Below are 18,670 nucleotides of genomic sequence, written 5' to 3' on the forward strand. Positions count from 1 at the left end.
GGTCTTGGGAGAAGCCTGAGCCCAAGAAAGCATATTTCCCCCTGGCAAGCTAGTTCCAAAGCATTTTCCTGCACGTCGGTGCACAAACCCCAGCAGCAAGCTCTGGGCACAAGGCAGCAGTTGACTCCTGTGGACTCAACCTTAAGTGCTCCATCTGGTTGTGGGTGGGGAGATGAGTGGGTGCCAAGCAGCTGTACCTGGAGGAGAAGCAGTCCTTCATTCTTCTTTTCCAAGAGCACACAGTCCATTGGAAATCAGGGTGCAATGAGAAAAGCCTGTGCATGTAAAGTTTACAGAACTTCATTTTAAAATTCAATGCCTTGAGAAGCTGATGTGGTTCAGGCAGGTGAGCTCCTGCCTACCACATGAGAGGTCCCAGGTTCAGTGCCTGGTGCCTCCTAAAGAAGATGAACAAGACAGCGAGCCAATGTGACGGGCTGGCATAGTGAGCTGACACAACAAGATGATGCAACAGAGAGACACAAGGAGGAAAACACAATAAGAGACACAACAGATCAGGGAGCAGAAGTGACTCAAGCGATTAGGCACCTCCCTCCCACATGGGAGGTTCCTGGCACCTCCTAAAAAGAAGATGAGCACACAATGAAAAGACACAGTGAGTGCAAACAATGGGGGGAGGGAATAAATCGATAAATTTTTTAAGAATCCAAAGCCAAATTCAATGGCAAGTTGATCACAGAATCTATTATTGCCTGTGGGATGTAAAGACACATGTACTGGAGGGGATTTCGTACACAGAAATGTGTATGCAGAAATTAGAAATATATCCCAGTTTTTCCTTCAGGAGTAATGAAAACGTTCTGAAATGGACTAAGCTGATGACAGCACAGCTCTGTGATGACACTGAGAGCCACTGAGTATACACTTTGGATGGACTGTACAAGGTGGGGGACCGTATAACACAGGGAATCCCATGGTGAGTGATGGACTGTGGGTGACAGTACAAATATGAGAATGTTCTCTCCTGAACTATAAAGAGATACAATACTAATTCATGGTGTTATTACTAGGATAGTTTGTGGCGAAAATATACCAAAAACTCTGGACTATAGATAACGGTAATATTGTGACGATGTTCTTTCATCACTTGTTAACAAACGTGTCACAACAATATAAGAGTGTTGGTGGTGGGGCAATATATGGGAATCCTGTATGGTATGCATGATTGCTTTGTAAACTCACAAGTTCTTTTTTTTTCCTTTTTTCCCCCCTTTTATCTTTTTTTTAAAAAGATACATAGGTCACACAAAGTGTTACATTAAAAAATATAAGAGGTTCCCTTATACCCCACTCCCCACCCCTCCCACTCCTCCCACTTCAACAACCTCTTTCATCAGTGTGGCACATTCACTGCATTTGGTGAATACACTTTGGAGCACTGCCACACAGCATGGATCTAGTTTTACACTGTAGTTTACTCTCCCCATCCATTCAGTGGGTCATGTCAGAATATATAATGTCCTGCAATGTGGGTGAGGATGGTCAACCACCACACCAGGGAACCGAGAGAGTCTACAGTTGCAAGCAGGAGAATCCCACCCATCAGCCATGTGGGATCTAAGTCCCCTCTCAATATAGAGTGGAGTGGACATCACCATCCAGGGTGCACAGGATGGAGGAATGAAATATGGATTAGAGCGGACTTACTGGACTTCTACTGTAGAATTATTGTGACTCTAGCAATGGAAGAAACTGTATCATTGATGTGGAGACAATATAAATAAAAGAAATACATCCAAAGGCTACTTCAAATGCTCCCAGCCAAGAACCGTCAGCTTGCGTGGGGAAATCGTGTTCTTGCTGGGTGGTACAGAGGCTCCGCCCTGCCTCGCTCTGCCTGGGCTCTGAATAGCTGCAAGGGCCCTGGAATGACAGAGTTCAATCATAGGGCTTCCCCATCTTGTCCAGCATCTCTCCAAGTGACTCCCTCAGAGACAGCATGCACCGACCTGGGGTGCGGATCCAGCTTCTCCAGAACGTGCTGGGGTAGCTAAGCCAGGGCAAAGCTGATGAGGAGGAGAGGAGAGCGGAGAGCTTGACTTGCTTTCCTCAGAGGGCGGTCCCCTCACTGTCAGAGTGAGCCAAACCAGAAGGAGCAAAGGCATGTCCCCCTGGATGGGCAGCTCTGAGATAGAGGGCTAAGAAGACTGTCCTTATCAGTCTCCTCAACAGCAGGGGACAGATAAGCTCTGCAACACATTTATGGGAAGGGTCCCGCTCTGAGTCCAGAGGCCCATTTGTCTCCTGGGAAGTATCTACTTTGCAGTCAGCTATCTGGACACCTGGGGTGCCATTTGGGGGAAAACACATTTAACCCTCAAATTCTCCAAGCACTACAGAAAAAAAATGATGACTTACTTTTCACAATTTCTGTATGCGATTTTCAGTCTTTTCAGAGTGAGGTCAGCAAAGGATTCTCAGTTGTTAGGTGGGTAGATGGGTAGATTGGTGATGACAATGATGGTGATGATATAGATGATTGATGAGATAGATACATAGATGATAGATAGACAAGTATAGATAGTTTTCTTGCTTATCACCTGGATTTATTCTATTAGAGAAATCCGTACCCTGGTTCCCGATTTTCCACTTGAAATGTAAATATTTATACCCCACATTTTAATAATAATCACAAACAGTTATTGGTTTTCCTTTTTACCACAATTGGGGAACAGCCCTCTTAGTTCAACCTCCTAAGTGCTACTACTGAAATAAGACAATGTGTCTTTTTATCGGCCTACATTTTTTCATTTTTTAGCATGTTTCATAGTGGTTTAAAAGTGTAGAAGGTAGGCATTTTGTAAGTGCTAATTAATTCTACACATAATGCATAAACTTATTCATGAAGATCTAAGGATAAATTTGCAAATTTCATCACTTGTTTGTTAAGGCAATAATTAAACTGCAATGAAAGGCACTGCTTGGAATGTACTGGAAACTACTTAAATACAATTTTGCTATCAAAATTATTATCTAGAAATATTTATGTCCCAAAACTTTTAGTAATTCTTTTTCTCATGAATCAAGCTCCAAATCAACCCTTTACTGAATTTCACCTTTTTTTTCTTTCACACTCATTTGAACATTACACTGAATTTGTGTTTTCACAGTCAATGATAATAAAGGTTAAAAATGACAATAAGCTCATTTATGTCATAAATTTTTAAAGTTGCACTTCATAGGTTTATGAGCTAAAATGGAGGTAAGAAGCTGGGAAACTCGATGCACTCTCGTCTACTTGAAGTGGAGATTCTGCACAGCTTTGCGCTCTCTCCCATCATGGGGCCAGCGTTCCCACCCCATCCCGGGGTTGCACTTCTCTCTCACATACACTGGAAGCGGCTGGGCCGCTGAGCCCTGCACAGAGTGGGCCTCAAAAGATGCTTGTTGTGTGTGTGCGCATGTGTGTATGCAAGTGTATGTACATGCATGTGTGTGCACATGTGTGCAAGTGTATGTAGGAGTGTCCACACATGTGTAGTGTGCGTGTGAGTGCATGAATGTGAACGTGTGTGAAAGTATTGTGTGGATTTGCCTGCACAAGTGTGTGCATCTGAGTGTGTGCATGTATGTCAATTAGAGTATGTGTGTGAGTGATTGCATGAGTGTGTGTACATGAATGTGTGAATGTGGATTTTTCCAGCACTCATGGGCCACTAAAAATTTTTTTTAATTATTTTTTAGAGATACATAGATTGCACAAAATGTTACATTAAAAAAAATAAGAGGTTCCCATATACTCCACTCCCCACACCCCCCACTTCTCCCTCATCAACAACTTCTTTCATTAGTGTGGTGCATTCATTGCGTTTGATGAGTACATTTTGGAGCACTGCTTCACAGCATGGATAATAGTTTACATTGTAATTTACACTCTATTCCAGTCCATTCAGTAGGTTATGGCTGGATATATAATGTCCTGCAACTGTCCCTGCAATATCATTGAGGACAACTCCAAGTCCTGAAAATGCCACACTGTCACACCTTTTTCCCTCTCCCTGCCCTTGGACTCAGATGTGACCTCTCTATGAAAGCCTCTTCTGTCACTTTTACGGAATCCGTGGTTGGCGCTGGGATTGGTATATGCTCAGGAGGCTTGAATCTCTGACCTGTCCATGTGCCAGCTGGGCTCTGAGCCTCAGCAGAGTTGTAACACTTATTCTACAGTTCTTTGGACTTACCCAGGTCAGCTAAGAGGGAGGTGAGGATGATCAACCACCACACCAGGGAACCGAGAGAGTCTACAACTGCAAGCAGGAGAATCCCATCCACCAGCCACGTGGGATCTAAGCCCCCTCTCAGTATAGAGGTAGAGTGGACATCACCATCCCAGGGTCCACAGGATGGAGGAATAAAATATGGAGTAGAGTGGACTTACTGGTATTCTACTGTAGAACTATTGTGACTCCAGCAATGGAAGAAATTGTAGCACTGATGTGTAGACAGTGGCCACAGGCCATTTAGATTGGTCAAAAGCATGCTCCAGAGCAGCTGTCTGGGGGCAGAGAAGTTTAGGGAATGACTGAAAGACCCTCTCTGGTTACAGCTTTGAATATATTCAATCTAGTTCTTCAAGATTTATATTGCTCTTTTGATGAGCTAATTTGTTAATTCAGGCTGGATTATCTATTCCAGAGTGCTTCTCTCTCTCATATTTTATTTACTTATTCATCTGGATGATTTGGAACATTCTTACTGTTTCCACACGGCTTTTGATGTTTGGTTGTGACATCTGTCCACATCTGTCTGTGATTAGCCACAGGAGAGCTAATTGACGTGACATGCTGGGCTTAAAAAAGGTACAAACTCTCAGGCCCTGAAGTGTGTGCCGGCAGAGGGGCTGCCGTTTTCCTGTTTGGCTCTGGTCTGGGTCAGAGCCTCTTGCAAAGGCTTTGGCGCTGGCAGCTGGCAGGGTGTGAGGAGGGCATTCCTGACCGGTGCAGGCAGCTGGGCCAGGCCTCTCTCTCTGCTCCTTCCCTCTGCAGGGTGGAACCGTCCCCTTTGCTGGCGATGCTGTGACAATCCCCGGCAACGCTAACTGCTGTGAAAGGGGCACCGTGAAGGGGCGTGGTCTGTGGGGGCAGCTGGAGGGGGCGGTGGCCAGGCAGCCGCCTTCAGCCTCTGCCTACCCCCCACTTCTCCGCGTCCCTCTTCGGTCTGTGGACTGTTCTTCAGGCAGCAGCTCTTTGCCAGTGCCAGGACACAGTGGCACCTTCCCTGCCTTCAAGGACCTAGAGAAATGGTAAACAGTGAGCCACATGAAGTGCAGCCGCATCCAGGGTGCACGTGTGGGGTCATGGGTGCTAAGGAGGGGCTCTTAGCTCTGGGAAAGGGGAGTCACAGCATCCAGGCTGGCCAGACGTGCCCAATGTCAACAGAAGCCAGCCTCCAGGGTCCAGACTATGCAGTAGAATGAGGCTTAGGGAAGGCAGTGAGGCCTCTCTCGTGAAGACGTTTATTAAACAGTAAAACTACCCAGTGAATGCTTCAGTGCCTGGTAAACAAAACCAATCTCTCGACAGCAGGGTGCGCCAAAGTGGATCCATGCGTCCCGGGCTCCCCTGCCGGGCAGGGCACGTGCTCACGGCCAGGGCGACAGCTACAGGTCCACGGTCAGGCCCCGAGGGTGCGGGACGAAGCCTCTGTCCACGCGCGTCTTCCGCTCACCAAGGACGGTGGCCCGGGAGGACAAAGGCCTGCAGGCCCAGGCAGGCCAGGAGGACACAGCCCGGCACACGCCGGGGGCTCGGTCCACCCGAGGGAGAGGCGACAAAGTCTCCAGGGTCTGAAAAGGAACCGGAGAGATGAGGGATCCCCTGCCACAGGCACAGCTAGAGCGAAAGAGCCACCCCGTGTCCACAGGCCCCCCCGCAGCTCCGAGGGTCCCGCGGGCTGGGGCGCTGTTGGGGGGTGCTCCTCTGCGAGGGCAGGACAAGCGGGGCGCACTGGGCAGGAGCCCCTTCGTGAGGTGGGGGTGGAGGACTATACAAGTCAAGGAGGACACTCTCTCTCGTAGCTTTAATATTGCCTTTGCTTCAGCCAGAAATACCTGGCCTTTTGCAGAACTTGGAGAGCGGAGGAGGAATTTGTTTTTAAAGACAAAGAAACAGGCCTTCAGCCCTTCAACTGAGGTCTGCAAAACCTCTCAGAGAGCTCCACTCAGGTCCTTCAGCCACCAGGACAAAGGAAGTAACACAAAAACGCCGTCTGTCACAAAGAAGGCCCAGCTCCACAAAGGGAGGGCAAATAATCAGGACGGGGAACAGGTGGCCTTGGGACAACAGCTCACGTTCCTCAAGGGGCGGTCACGGGGACCGTAGAGCCGCTTCCTTCTTCCTTTGTCCTGAGTCCTGATTCCCGGCCCCACAGCCCAGGCCATGGCACCTGGGGGAGCATGGCCTGGTTGGGGGGGGGGGGGTTTCCTTAACGTGCCGGGGACTAAGACGTGGAGCAGAGCTGACGAGACACACCCCACTTCATACCCCTTTCCTGGGGACCCTCCCTGCCCCGCCACAGGCCCAGACAGGGGAGTAATTAACTTGCCCCAATGCGTGTGCACAGGCTGGCCGTGGGGCGGGTGGGCGGGGCGCGCGTGGCTGAGGAAGGCCAGGCCTGCAGGAACTTCAGCGGGGCTCCCCACAAAGGCCATGCTCGCCTCCCCGCTCCTCCCCAGCCGGCCTCCCCCAGCCAGGCAGGCCTTGCAAGCCCTGCCCTCTCCGGTGACTCTGGAGACGCCTGGCCAATTCGAGAACCCAGTATGAACATGAAGCCATAAAATGAGCACGTGATGACGCCGGGAAGCACCTGTGGCCACGTGCACGCCGAGGGACAGTGACCTCCTATGACACGCAATTTTGTTATACACACAAAGGTCATTCTTAGGCTTAGTCAGGCACAGAAGAGAGCCTTCCACACAACAGACTTGTGCAATGAGAAAAGGGAAATGAAAGTGAAATGGCAACCGGGTCGCAACCACTGGGTGGAGCCCATGCTCCAATATTTTTGCTGATGGAGCTGGAGATTTAAAAAAAAATTGCCAATCACTGTGTACAGTTCCTGGATGAGTGATTGCATCATGTTTCAATGATTGCATCATGAGGACCAGATGCAGCACCCCCAGAATGCTCTGATCGGCAGGCATCCTGGGGTGCCCCCCAGAGCCCTCCAGCCGGCTCCCTTTTCTGCCCTGACACCCAGAGAGGCTGGGGCAGGCCTGTCTGTGCTTGCTGCCGAGCAGACCCACCAGGCAGTACATGCCAGGGGGCCGCACAGGCAGCTGCTCCCCCGTGAGGGACGCAGCAGGCTCACAGCAGCTGCAGGACGACTTGACAGGGCCAGTCTTGAAACAGCATCTCTCTGGCCTGCAGGTGACGGTCTGCCTGTTGGGGCTTGGTAGTGGTTTGGAGCTATACACATACGTTCTTATACTTAGTCTGTCCCTGTGGGTGTGAATGCATGTAGCAGGGCCTTTTGATGACCTTACTTCAGTTAAGGAGTGGCCCAGCCCCAACAGGGTGGCTCTTAATCCTAGTCCCAGGGTCCTTCATAAGAGAATGAAAATCAGAGACAAAGCCAAGGCAAGCAGAAGCTGCAGGTCAGCAGAACCCGAGAAGGGCAAGGCCACGGTACCGCCCGCGACAGGCAGCCAGGACCAGGACCCCAGCAGCCAGCCCCGAGGGCCAGTCTTGGGGAGGAAAGCATCGCCTTGATGAGGCCTCGTTTGGACTTTTTCCTAATCTCAAATCCATGAACTAATAAATTCCTGTTGTTTAACCCGTTACATGGTATTGTTCGAGTGTCCAAAGAAACTAACGAGTTGGGTTGAGCCAGAAATCCAGTTTTCAAACCTGACTTTGAAACCTAGAAGTGAAATTTCCCCTCTAAAGTCCCACATTTGGGGTACCTGCCTGTCTCTGAAGGCATTCAAGTTTTCTACTTCCCTGCTCGTAATTGAGATTCTAAATTTTAAAGTAGTAAATTAGTCCTTGATGCTAATGAACCACCCTCTTGGTCTTATGAGGAGAGAGATTGTCAAAGCAGTGAGGGTCCTTGGAGATCCCTGGAGGAGCCGAGAGGGGGGAGGAGCTGGAGGACGCTGCTATGGACATGTGAGCTGGCCGGTCATATGTGTTACTGTTGACTAAATCGTGTCCCCCACAAACACACATTCAAATCCTGTTCCCGGTCCTGTGGGTGTGAATTCATTTGTAAATAGAATCTTTGATGATCCTACTAAAAAATGGGGCCAAGCAGAATTGGTGGGCCTTAACCCAATAAGACTGGAGTCCTTACAAGCAAAGAAATTTGGAAATGGTCGGAGGAGTGAGGATCCAGATGGCCATGTGATGGAGGGCGACCGGGCCACCACCAGAACGTGCCATACCTCGGAAGCGCAGGGCCCTGCGCGACACCTCGATGTTGGGCTTACAGCCTCCAAAAACTAGAAGATAAATTCCTTTGGTCAAGCCCACCAGCCTGTGATATTCGTTATAGCAGCCTTGGCAAACTAAACCATGTCTTCCACATAATTGTAATTATACTGTAACATAGTTTTCCATTCTATCTTCCATATACTCTGCAAAATCGCCCACTAAAGGGTTTGAAATATTAAGTTACCTACTACTCTGCTGTTGGATATATAGAATATGGCCAAAATTAAAGCATTCTTCATAATGCTATCAAAATGTCTTCATTTTTTCCCCCTGTATTGATGGTTATCCTTGCAGGAAGAGTGCAAGGAATGGTTAAGAACCAGACTCTGTTTACTCTCTGTAGGAGTTAACGTCTCTAAGTCTCAGTTTCCCAAAGACGAAAAGCATAATATTACCTATTGCATAGGGTCGTTATGAGAACTATCTGGGAAATAGGTAAGTTTTCATAATGGTTTCACTCTCACATGGCCATCAGCATCATCACCCGCCCTGAGGCAGGATCAGCGCGTCAACAGGTCAAAGCACCCTGCCCTTTGCGTCCCTGACAAGCCGCTCGGAGGTAAGGCTGCACTGTCTGCACAGCCCTGAGGAGCAGAAGCCAGCTTTCCGGCCCAAAGCTCGGATGCCTCCAAGGACGTCAGAGTGAGACCTCCTCCAGCGCGCGGTGCTTCCCAACCCCGGTATCTTCGCACAGGCAACTGAACCTGAGCACAGCCAGCCCTTCCAGACATCCCCCGGGGGGGGGGGGGGGCGCCCATGGCCAGAGGAAAGGGCATCACGAGGTCTCCTGGGAGGACTGCGCAGGGGCCACTGCGACTCTGATGCTAGCGCCCTGACTGAGCTCTCTGGAGCAGCTAAGGAGCAGCGGGTGACACACCCACGGCGTGGAGAGCGCGCAAAGAAAGGGGGAGCTTTGGGAGGTGGGGGCGTGGGTGCTGGGCTGTATCATCCTCTCCCTCTCCCTCGTGGCACCGCTAGCTAAGGAGGGGGCGGGGAAGCCGGGGTCCAAGGGCTAGGCCTTCATTATCCGCCACCCTCATTTGCCGGCCCCACCCAAGGCTGCCGGAGGAGCAAGGAGAGGGACAGAAAGCTGCAGTGAAAGGGCCGTGCCTCCCTTGCCTGTCCCACTAGTCTGGGCCCCTCCAGGAAGAAGTGAGGAACTGAGGGTGCTGCAAGTTGGGGTGAAGGGCTGTGCCTTGAGAAGCTTGTCCCTGCCTGGGGCGCCGACAGCGGAGCAGGGAGAAGCGTGGGAACCGGCGTGGAGCTGCGCCTTCCCGCATGGGCCCCGCATTCTGACAGAATTCAGCAGCAGAGCGTCACATCCGTTTACTGATTAGGAAATTCACGCTCCTTTCTAAGTTTAAGTGACACTTAAAATTCCCCAGCATCCGCCTGGGGTTGGTGAGCGCCCTCGTTAGTGGGTGCCCCTCACCTCTGCTCAAGGAGCACCCTCCTTTCGGGGGGAGCACAGGCCAGGGGAGCTGCAGGGGCCCTTGAGGCGCCAGGGCTGGCCCCGCTGGGGGTTCTGAGCCCCCCAGGTTGGAAACGGACGTCCACCTCTTCTGCCACGACCCTGGAGGGCAGCGCCGACCCGAGCCGAGGCTTGTCGCCTTCCTGCCTCGCTGTGGGCTCAGCGCAGGAACCAGACCAGAAATTTCATCCCCTCGCCTTTCTCGGAGGATGCGCTCCCTTACCCGAGACCGGGCTCCCAGAGCTCCAGTCACCTCCTGAAGTCCTCTCACTGGGAGCGTTACCTAAGCACACAGTTAGGGGATCTCGTTTAAACCCAGCGGTACGAAGTGGGGAAACATAAAATGAAAAATAACTTCTAAGGGTGCGCAATGGACGTGCCTTTCCAGAAAGACGGCTCGACCCGGCGCGCTCACTTCTGCGCGGCCGGCGCGCTGTGACGCCCTGACCGCCGTCTGGGGGACCAGCCGCCACTACAGGAGGGGCTGCGCGCCGGGGCCGGGCGAGGAGGTGGCGGGTCGCCTTACCGCAGCGGTCGGGTGGGGGCTGGCCGGCGAGGGCAGCGCAGGGCGGCCGTAGACGCACCTGCACAGGCGGCAGTCGCGCAGGGTCCAGGCTCCGTGCGCCAGGGCGCCGCATTCGCTGCGGGAGAGGGGCGGAGGGCGTCGGTGAGGCCCGCGCGGCCGGCGCCCCGCTCCCTCCACGCCTCTTCCCACTCGGTGAGTCTTGCCGAGCCCCTCCGCCCCTCCCCGGTCTTCCTCCAGGTCCTCTCATCTCCCCACGCCCCTTTACACCTCCTTCCCCAACTCCCCCCACCCTGCCCGCGCTCTTTCCCGCCATCCCCTCTCGCCCTCCTTCATGCCCCCCTGCGCTCCCCCCAAGTGGCCGCGATCCCCCTCCTCTCCGCGCCCCTCTAGACCCGCACCTGTGACGTGCGGACCCCTCCCTGCCTCGGCGCCCCTGCACGCCAGGCGAGCCCGACCCCGCCGCGTTTCTCCCCCCCCCTCGGCATTCTCCCCCTGCGCTCCCCCCTCCAGCCTCCCGCCCTCCGCCCCTTTCTCACCCACACCCTGCACCCCCCACCGCCGGGCCCGCGATCCCCACGCCGGGCTCCCTCACTCCCTCAGCACCCTCACACCCAGATCCCCGCCCAGCACGCGCTCCCCCTCCCCCACTTTCCCCTCCCTGCGCTCTCCTTCCGGGGGGCGCGCGCTCCCCCCGCCCCGCCCGCGAACCCACGTTCTCCCCCCCACGCCCCTTCATCCCCACAGCCATCGCGCTCCCCTGCACAGTCTCCCCGTCCGGCCTGCGCCTCCCCGCCCCGCGTCCCCTCACGGTCCCCGTGCCCCCGACCCCGGCGCCGCATCACTCCGCCCCGCGTCCCCGCCCGCCCGCGCGCCTCCGCGTTCCCCCGGCCGTCCGCCGCCTCCTCCCGCGCACCTGCGCCTCTCGTCGTGCTCGCAGTGGCGGCCAGTAAAGTGCACGGGGCACACGCAGAAGCTGCCCAGGACGCAGGTACCCCCGTTCTGGCAGCAGCGGGGCGCTCCTGGGGGAGGGGGGAGGCGAGGGCGTCAGCTCCGCGCGCGGCGCTCGCGGGACCTGGCCGGGTCCCCGGGAGGAGCGGGGCTGCGCGGGATCTCCCCGGGAGGCAATAACCCGACCCCCTGCCGGCGTGTTTGCTCGGGGAAATCCTGCTTGTTTATTTAGGGATTAACAGCAAACTGCCTGCGGCGCGGGGGCTCTGGGACCCGCGCTCGGGGCGGCGGGAGCCTGCCCCGCCTGGAGGGTGTCTCCCCTGCCTTTCTCATGTTAACACGCACGCTGTGGCCCCCCTGACAGTGATGGAGGGCAGGCCTCGGGCAGGGACCACCCGCGCGCGCCGGGACGGCGGGCCCGGGAGCCCGGGGGACGCGGGGTCTGCGCCCGGCGTGGCTGTGAGAAGCCAAGCTAGGGTTCGCTGTACAGCTAAGGACATCTGTTTTAAGAACATTTCAATCAGATGCAACCTTTTACAAAGGAAATAGTAAAACTCTCTTATGAGTAAAAGAACACCTCGCTGGAAAAAGGCTTTTTATTCTACGCCGCACCATCATTTGAAGATGATGAACGAAGGGTCTGCGGGCTTCTCTTTCAAGACAAACCCGGGTGACGGGCGGGCTGCACCCCCACTTACCCTCTCGGAACCCCCGGGAGGAGGAGAGCGGGTCCCGTCGCCTCCAGCCTTCCGCGCTCTCATTCGCCTCCCGAAACGCGAGCAAGGGCCAGCTGAAGGCCTTCTGCTGCGGCTTCTGGTCTGTACTGCTGCGGATTTCTTCTTGACCATCTCTATGCTTCTCTCTTTGATGGCCTTTTAAAAACGCTGAAGTTAGGAGACTGATCATGATTGAGAGACAGACTTTTATGCAATAAAAACCGAGAAGAAAAATAAAATGGTTCTTACTGTTTCCCAAATGGGTGATCTGTAATGCCACACTGATCATAAACAGAAGCCTAGGACATTAAAAAAAAAAATTAAACAGAAGTTTAAAATGTAAAAAAAAATGTATCAGCAGAAATTCACATATGTGTAAAACTATGTATAATGCAATTGTTATATATCAATGTATAAGTATAAAAACATTTAACGTAGAGTAGGCATGATCACTTGTCACCTGTAGGATTTTGATTAATACTGCAGCCCAGAAAGATCCGAAGACAAAGCACACATTTAAGCAGAAGACGTGGTCGTGCGTGCGTTGTGATTGTTCTGGACGCTTTTCAAGGACCCTCCTGGCTCCACAGTCAAGACGACCCTTGTCCTTACCTGACGTGTTGGCCCCGGGTCATTTTTCCAGACCCCTCTGGGACAGGAGGCTCCTGCCCTCCTCAGTGCATTGAAGGTGAGTCTGGACGGCGTTTGTCTTTGAAGCTACCTTTACTCCCGGCCCCGGATACCTGCACGAAGACACAAGGTGGAGACTGCAGAAATTCTCGTCGCTCTGCCTGGACGGCGAGGCCGTGCAGAACAGCGATGGGATCCCACAGGCGAGCCCCTGGCGTGGCAGGCAGTGCTCACCACAGAGCCCAAGGACTGCCCCTCCCCGTGGACCCAGCTGCGGGGGCGGGGACTGTGGCCACCTCTCACCCGGACACTATTTACAGTGCTGACAGCAGCTGGGGTGGTGAATTCTTGACTCAAAACATTGGTGGCCAAGGCGACGAGCCTAACCCTCACTTAAAAACGAAACAAAAACTGAAAACCTCAGCCTGAAGATAAATGGAACTAGGAACGGTGTGTCGCTTGCGAGGCTCTGCGAGGCTCTGCTAGGACACGGTGAGGCTCCACCAAAGAATGGAGCTGCTCCGTGGGCGGGCCAGCAGCCCTGGGTCTGGGAATCGCGCTGGGTGATCACGACCCTCAGCGCAGGCCTTGCCAAACCTGCTTTCTGAAGATGCCTCTTGTGTCCACGGAGCCTGCTCTCTGCCCAGCGCAGTGGCGGGCCTGTCATTTGCAAACCCCTGTGGTGGGCGGAACATCCCCATTGACCAGGTGAGGAGACTGAGGCTTGAGGAGTGCAAGTTCCTTCCCGTGTCTTTGGAAACCACGAAATGCTGGAATGTTGGGAGTGAGAGTCCGCAGGTGCCTGCCCAGCATCTGAAAACCACTGAGCACTGGGATCATCCTGGCCTCCCCCGAAGACCAGCAGGACAAGCTTGGGGAGGGGGATTGCTGGCACTTCCTAAGTTTCGATTTTCTGCTTGGGAAATAGCAACTGGGGCACTTCACCACTGAAGGGGGCACCTTGGCAAGGGAATTCGCGTTTTCAATTGTTCTGTGACTTTAACATAAAAACTGCTTTCTGAACTCCTAGTCAATGTGATTAGGCTAGGGATATAATTAGGAAAGGAAATGAACCCAGAAGTGTTAATAGTGGAAAGAAGGAAAAAGATTCACATTATTTATAATTGACAGAAACAAATGGAAACAAATCTTTTGCAGGATATTGCAGTGATGGATACAGGCCATTATTCATTTTGGCGAAACCTATAAAATTTTGTGGTGCAAAGTGTAAACCATAATGTAAACTATAGGCCATGGTTAGGAGCAGTGCTTCAGTGTTTGTCATCAGTTGTAACAAATGTACCACATTAAGGAAAAATATGAGAGGGGGAGGATGTGGGGTATATGGGAATAACGTATCTTGTCAATGTGACTTTTCTGTAATCTAAAACTTCTTTAAAAATAAAGTTAAAAAATGAAACAACTGAAAAATTATATAAAGAATAAGAAAATACAAATAGATATGCTAGAAAATTAATTTAAAATGTAAAACTTTCCTATTTACAATCAGTGGAGAGAAAAAAATGAATGGAAGAAAGCATTAAATACACCATTGAAACAAAAGAAAAGAAAAAGAAAAAACTGCTTTCTAAAAATAGCATGTTCCTCCAAAATTGTCCTTGATACTGATTTAATTTTTTAAGCTTCTAAATGCGAGGTTTTGCATTTGAAGAGACTGTTCAGTACTTACCAATAGGGCATTGGGAAGCTGGCTGTCCCGAGGCCTCCCCTTGGGCTCCTCCAGGGGCCTGGAGCAGGTGAGCACCTGCAGGCTGTGCCTTTATGCCTGCATTAGGACATCTGTTAAGTGGAGTCATGAGAAATACACTTTCAACTTAATGGTTATCATTAGTTAATTCCATAATTTAGTTATATGTAAGGGTACATCCATTTAATGAATTTAAAGCAACCAAAACTTCTATATAAACTGGGTTATTTGCTTTATAAAATAAGACCATTTTTAAAGGACTGTACTTCTTTGGTTGTACAAATAAGTCAATGCTCAATTTGCGGAATGTTGTTGAATCCAAACTTTCTTACCAGACTAAAGTGTTAAAGGTAGTATCTAAAAGCTAATTTTCCCTCACAGTTCTTTCATTAAACTTTGTGCTATGGACATATCCAAACATACAGCAAAGCAGGGAGAATGATACAATAAACTTGGCTCAACAATTAAGTATCCACCTTTGACAATCCTATCCTATCCTTTTTATTTCTCTCCCTCATATTTTTTTTTGTGTGGTTTTTTAAAAAGCAAGTCCCAGGCATCCTGCTTTTTTTTACATGTTGAATATTTTTGAAAATGCCCACTTTATAAATAGGAACCATAGAAAAAAGAAAAAAAAGTGGCATTTGCTGGAAAGTTTCTTGCCACAAGTGAGGCTGAAGGTTGAGAGGCAAGAAATAAAGAGGGAATGTCACGTCAGATGCCTAAAGAAGGTCACCCGAGGACTGCTCTGAGGCCCCACCCCCTGGCAATAAAGCTGCGGATAAACTTTTTCACCATAGTGTCCTTTTCTCAGCTCCCCTCAAAGCCGCACTTACTCTTGATGCAGGGCTTTGTGGCCACCAGTTTGTCTTGTTTACTTAAAGGTCTCATAAAAAGCGTTTTGCATTTAGCTCCTGAGGAGACGCCCCTGTTTGATGTCAGAGAGGCCGGGCTGGAAGACCAGTCTTCAGGGCTGGGGGAGGGCCTTTCCCTTGTTATCTGCTTACCGCGGTGAACAGATAAGGCAGGAGCCACCCGCCTCCAGTGGGGCCTCTGAGTCCCTTTTGAATTGCCCGAAAGCCGTCTCAGGATTGGAGACTGTCCTCACTCATCAGTCACTGAGGAGAGCTTCTGCAACAAATTACGTGTGAAGAAAACGTTCCCAGAACCTTCAGCCATGCTTCCCAGGGAGGGCTGCTCCCTGTGATCTCAGGGGAAGCGCCTCACACTCCCCACACGCAGCCCCTCCACGCAGAAGCACAGCACGGGGACTGTTCCCCCTGCCCAGGTGATTCCAGTGGGCAGCCCACTGCTTCAGGGAGCTTCCCTCCTTCTGCACAGACCCTTCTCCCTTCGAGCCACTGGCTGGTCCTCCAAGCTTCCTCCTTGCAAACATGAGCTGCTTCCCTCATAACCAGGAGGCTGAGGTTCATTCCTGTTTTTAAAAATCTGTTAGTAAGTGTCTGGAGAGATGGTGACAAACCAAGGGGGTGAGTGTAGCCCAGAGTGGAGAAAAAGAGTGGGACATCACTGAGTACCTGTCATGTGCAGACACTGGTGGGCACTTTGTGTCCAAGTTCACAAGGCTCTGTGCTGAGGGTGGAAACTTTCCTTCCGGATCTTTATCCATAAGGTTTAGGACAGTGCCTGATACATAGCAAGCATGCAACAAAGTGCTGTGTATGTGAATAAAAGAAAGGGGATTATCATACGTGTACCCAGTTTTCAGTGAGGAAATTGAGACCCTAACAAGTGAAGAAACTGGCTTAGCAATTCAAACAACCGCACAGAGACTTGATCCCAGTCTGGCCCAAAATCTCTGTTTGACCCTTAAGCCTTTCTTTTCTTTTTAAATTCTATTATCTTTTATTTTTAAAGATGCATAGATCATACACAATGTTACTTTAAAAAATATGAGATTCAAATATACCCCACTCCTCACACCTCCTGCTCCTCCCACATCAACAACTTCTTTCATTAGTATGGTACACTCATTGCATTTGATGAGTACATTTTGGAGCTTTGCTACGCAGCATGGATTACATTTATGTTGTACTTTACTTTCTCCCCAGTCCATTCAGTGGGTTATGGCAGGATATATAATGTCCTGCATCTGCACCTGCAATATCATTGAGAACAACTCCAAGTCCTGAAAATGTCCCAATATCACACCTCTTTTTCCCTCTCCCTGCCTTCAGCAACTCCTGTGTCTTCACATCAATGATATCGTTTCTTCCATTGTTAGAGTCACAATAATTCTATAGTAGAATACCAGTAAATCCACTTTAATCCATATTTTATTCCTCCATCCTGAGGACCCTGGGATGGTGATGCCCACTCCACCTCTAAATTGAGAGGGGGCTTAGATTCCACATGGCTGATGGATGGGATTCTACTTCTTGCACTTGTAGTCCCTCTCGGTTACTTGGTATGGTGGTTGGCCATCCTCACCTCCTTGTTAGCTGACCTGGGTAAATTCAACAAACTGGAGAGTAGGTGTTGCACCTCTGCTGAGGCTCAGGGCCCAGGTGACACATGGCCAGCCCAGAGATTCAAGTCTCCTGAGCATACACCAACCTCAGTGCCTAAAACAGGTTCAGGAAAAGTGACAGAAGAGGCATGTGTAGAGAAGTAACTTTTGAGTCCAACTCCATCACACTCAGGAGCACAAATTCCAAAGTAGGGCCCACTGGCAAGGTACTGAACACCAGAGCCATCTGCAATGACTGTAGGACCTGGGCATCTCTGTTACCCTCAGGAGTACCACTACTTGGGATTGTAACTACTTTGGCTGTATCCATGATCCTGCTGAGAGGCACATAAGCGTGACCCTTCTGATGACCTCCTGACTAATTTTGAAGTCTCTTAGCCATATAAACTCATTTGTCTTTACCATTTCCCCCTTTTGTTTTGGGTCTTTTTCCAGTTGCATCACCAGCTGGTGCTTGGCAGTAATCCCTTGGCACCAAGGAGGCTCATTCCTGGGACTCATGTCCCACACTAGGAGGAAGGTGATGCATTTATATGTTGAGTTTGGCTTAGAGAGTGGCCACATTTGAGCAACATGGAGGCTCTCAGGAGGTAACTCTTAGGCACTTTGCAGTTCTAGGCCTCATTGAAATTTCAAGCACACAGGCTCATAAGCATAGTCATCAGTATCAAGGGCCCATCTTTGGACTATCCTTCTTCACTAGTCTTTGCCCTTGCACTTGGGGGACTGTTGCTGTTCCATTGCAGGATGCAACAGAGCTCCCCAAGGTGGGAACTCAGCACTCCCTCAGTTGTTGTGTAAAATCTACCCACTACATCAATAGCCAACGAGCATCTAAACATATCTATATACCTTATATGTGTGCCCTGGAGAACTCCCTCACACACATGCATCCCCCAACAGTGGCATCCAACACTAATGCTCCTTTCCTGCCATAGTTGAACCCAATTGTGATCCAAAATTTCTTCAAAAATAAAGCCTAATATATTGCCAAATTCAATTGGTAGGAAAATGAAATAGCAATGATATGTTTAAAGTTTAGAAATAAAATGCATAATAATCTAGAAAAAGTAAAATAAAGTAAAAAGTAAATTGGGGTATTAAAAAATGAAAAATAGCATAAAACTTTTTTGATGTTTTACCTTTCATCATTGTAATAAGTGTTGCCCTGCATATACAGTGGCAAGGCAATATCTTCTATTTTTTCCTCAGTGTCTAAATCCCTTTTTTTTTTTAAGTGTCTTCAAAAAAGTTTTAGGTTACAGTAAAGTCACATAAAATATAGGGGACTCCCATATACCCAGCATCAAACCCTTTTCCCACATCCCCAGCAATGATCTTTTTACATGTTGATGATACATTTGCTATAACTGATATACAGATATTAAAACATAGCTACTAACAATGGTTCCATTATGGTTTACATCACAGTTTACATTTCAGACTGTACACTTTTATAAGTTTTTGGTTACATTAGGGTTTACATTAGGGTTTACATTTTAGACTATACAATTTTATAGATTTTTGGTGAAATTTAACATGGCCTGTATTGATCATTGCAGGATCATGCAGAATACTTACATTGCCCCCCAGTTACCCCCACATACAACTATTCTATTCCTCTCTCCCCTTCCCCTCAGGACCCACAATGACAATCAAGTTTCACTTGATGGACAAGATTCATAGATACTTGCAACAATGCTGAGGGCTTGACACACTAGTCTGTC

At 50.3% G+C, this 18,670-nt stretch overlaps 1 protein-coding gene across 2 annotated transcripts; it reads right to left on the minus strand.

The window, feature by feature from the left end:
• Positions 1 to 2,542: 2,542 nt before the first annotated feature.
• LOC101434464 (cryptic protein-like) lies at positions 2,543 to 13,188 on the minus strand. 2 transcript variants are annotated; one of them, XM_004479311.4, is made up of 6 exons: positions 12,727 to 13,182; positions 12,364 to 12,413; positions 12,097 to 12,270; positions 11,364 to 11,469; positions 10,451 to 10,565; positions 2,543 to 5,806 (listed from the first exon to the last, which is right to left on the minus strand). In XM_004479311.4, exons 1-6 carry the CDS (start codon positions 12,747 to 12,749, stop codon positions 5,621 to 5,623), a joined length of 654 nt encoding a protein of 217 aa, XP_004479368.2. In that variant the 5' UTR covers positions 12,750 to 13,182; the 3' UTR covers positions 2,543 to 5,620. The 2 variants fall into 2 exon arrangements, with proteins under 2 accessions (XP_004479368.2, XP_004479366.2); XM_004479309.4 differs by having other exon boundaries at positions 12,097 to 12,413; positions 12,727 to 13,188.
• Positions 13,189 to 18,670: the final 5,482 nt, after the last annotated feature.

Source organism: Dasypus novemcinctus, chromosome 7 (assembly GCF_030445035.2).
Source record: "Dasypus novemcinctus isolate mDasNov1 chromosome 7, mDasNov1.1.hap2, whole genome shotgun sequence".
Lineage (NCBI taxonomy): Eukaryota > Metazoa > Chordata > Mammalia > Cingulata > Dasypodidae > Dasypus > Dasypus novemcinctus.

Excerpts from the sequence above, each read along its gene's own strand:
- LOC101434464 (XM_004479309.4), bottom strand. The coding sequence starts at position 12,749 with ATGACCCGGGGCCAACACGTCAG. Across the intron at positions 11,470-12,096 it reads CTCCCGGGGGTTCCGAGAGG|GAGCGCCCCGCTGCTGCCAG; the intron begins GTAAGTGGGGGT and ends CCCCTCCCCCAG. Across the intron at positions 10,566-11,363 it reads GAGCACGACGAGAGGCGCAG|CGAATGCGGCGCCCTGGCGC; the intron begins GTGCGCGGGAGG and ends CCTCTCCCGCAG.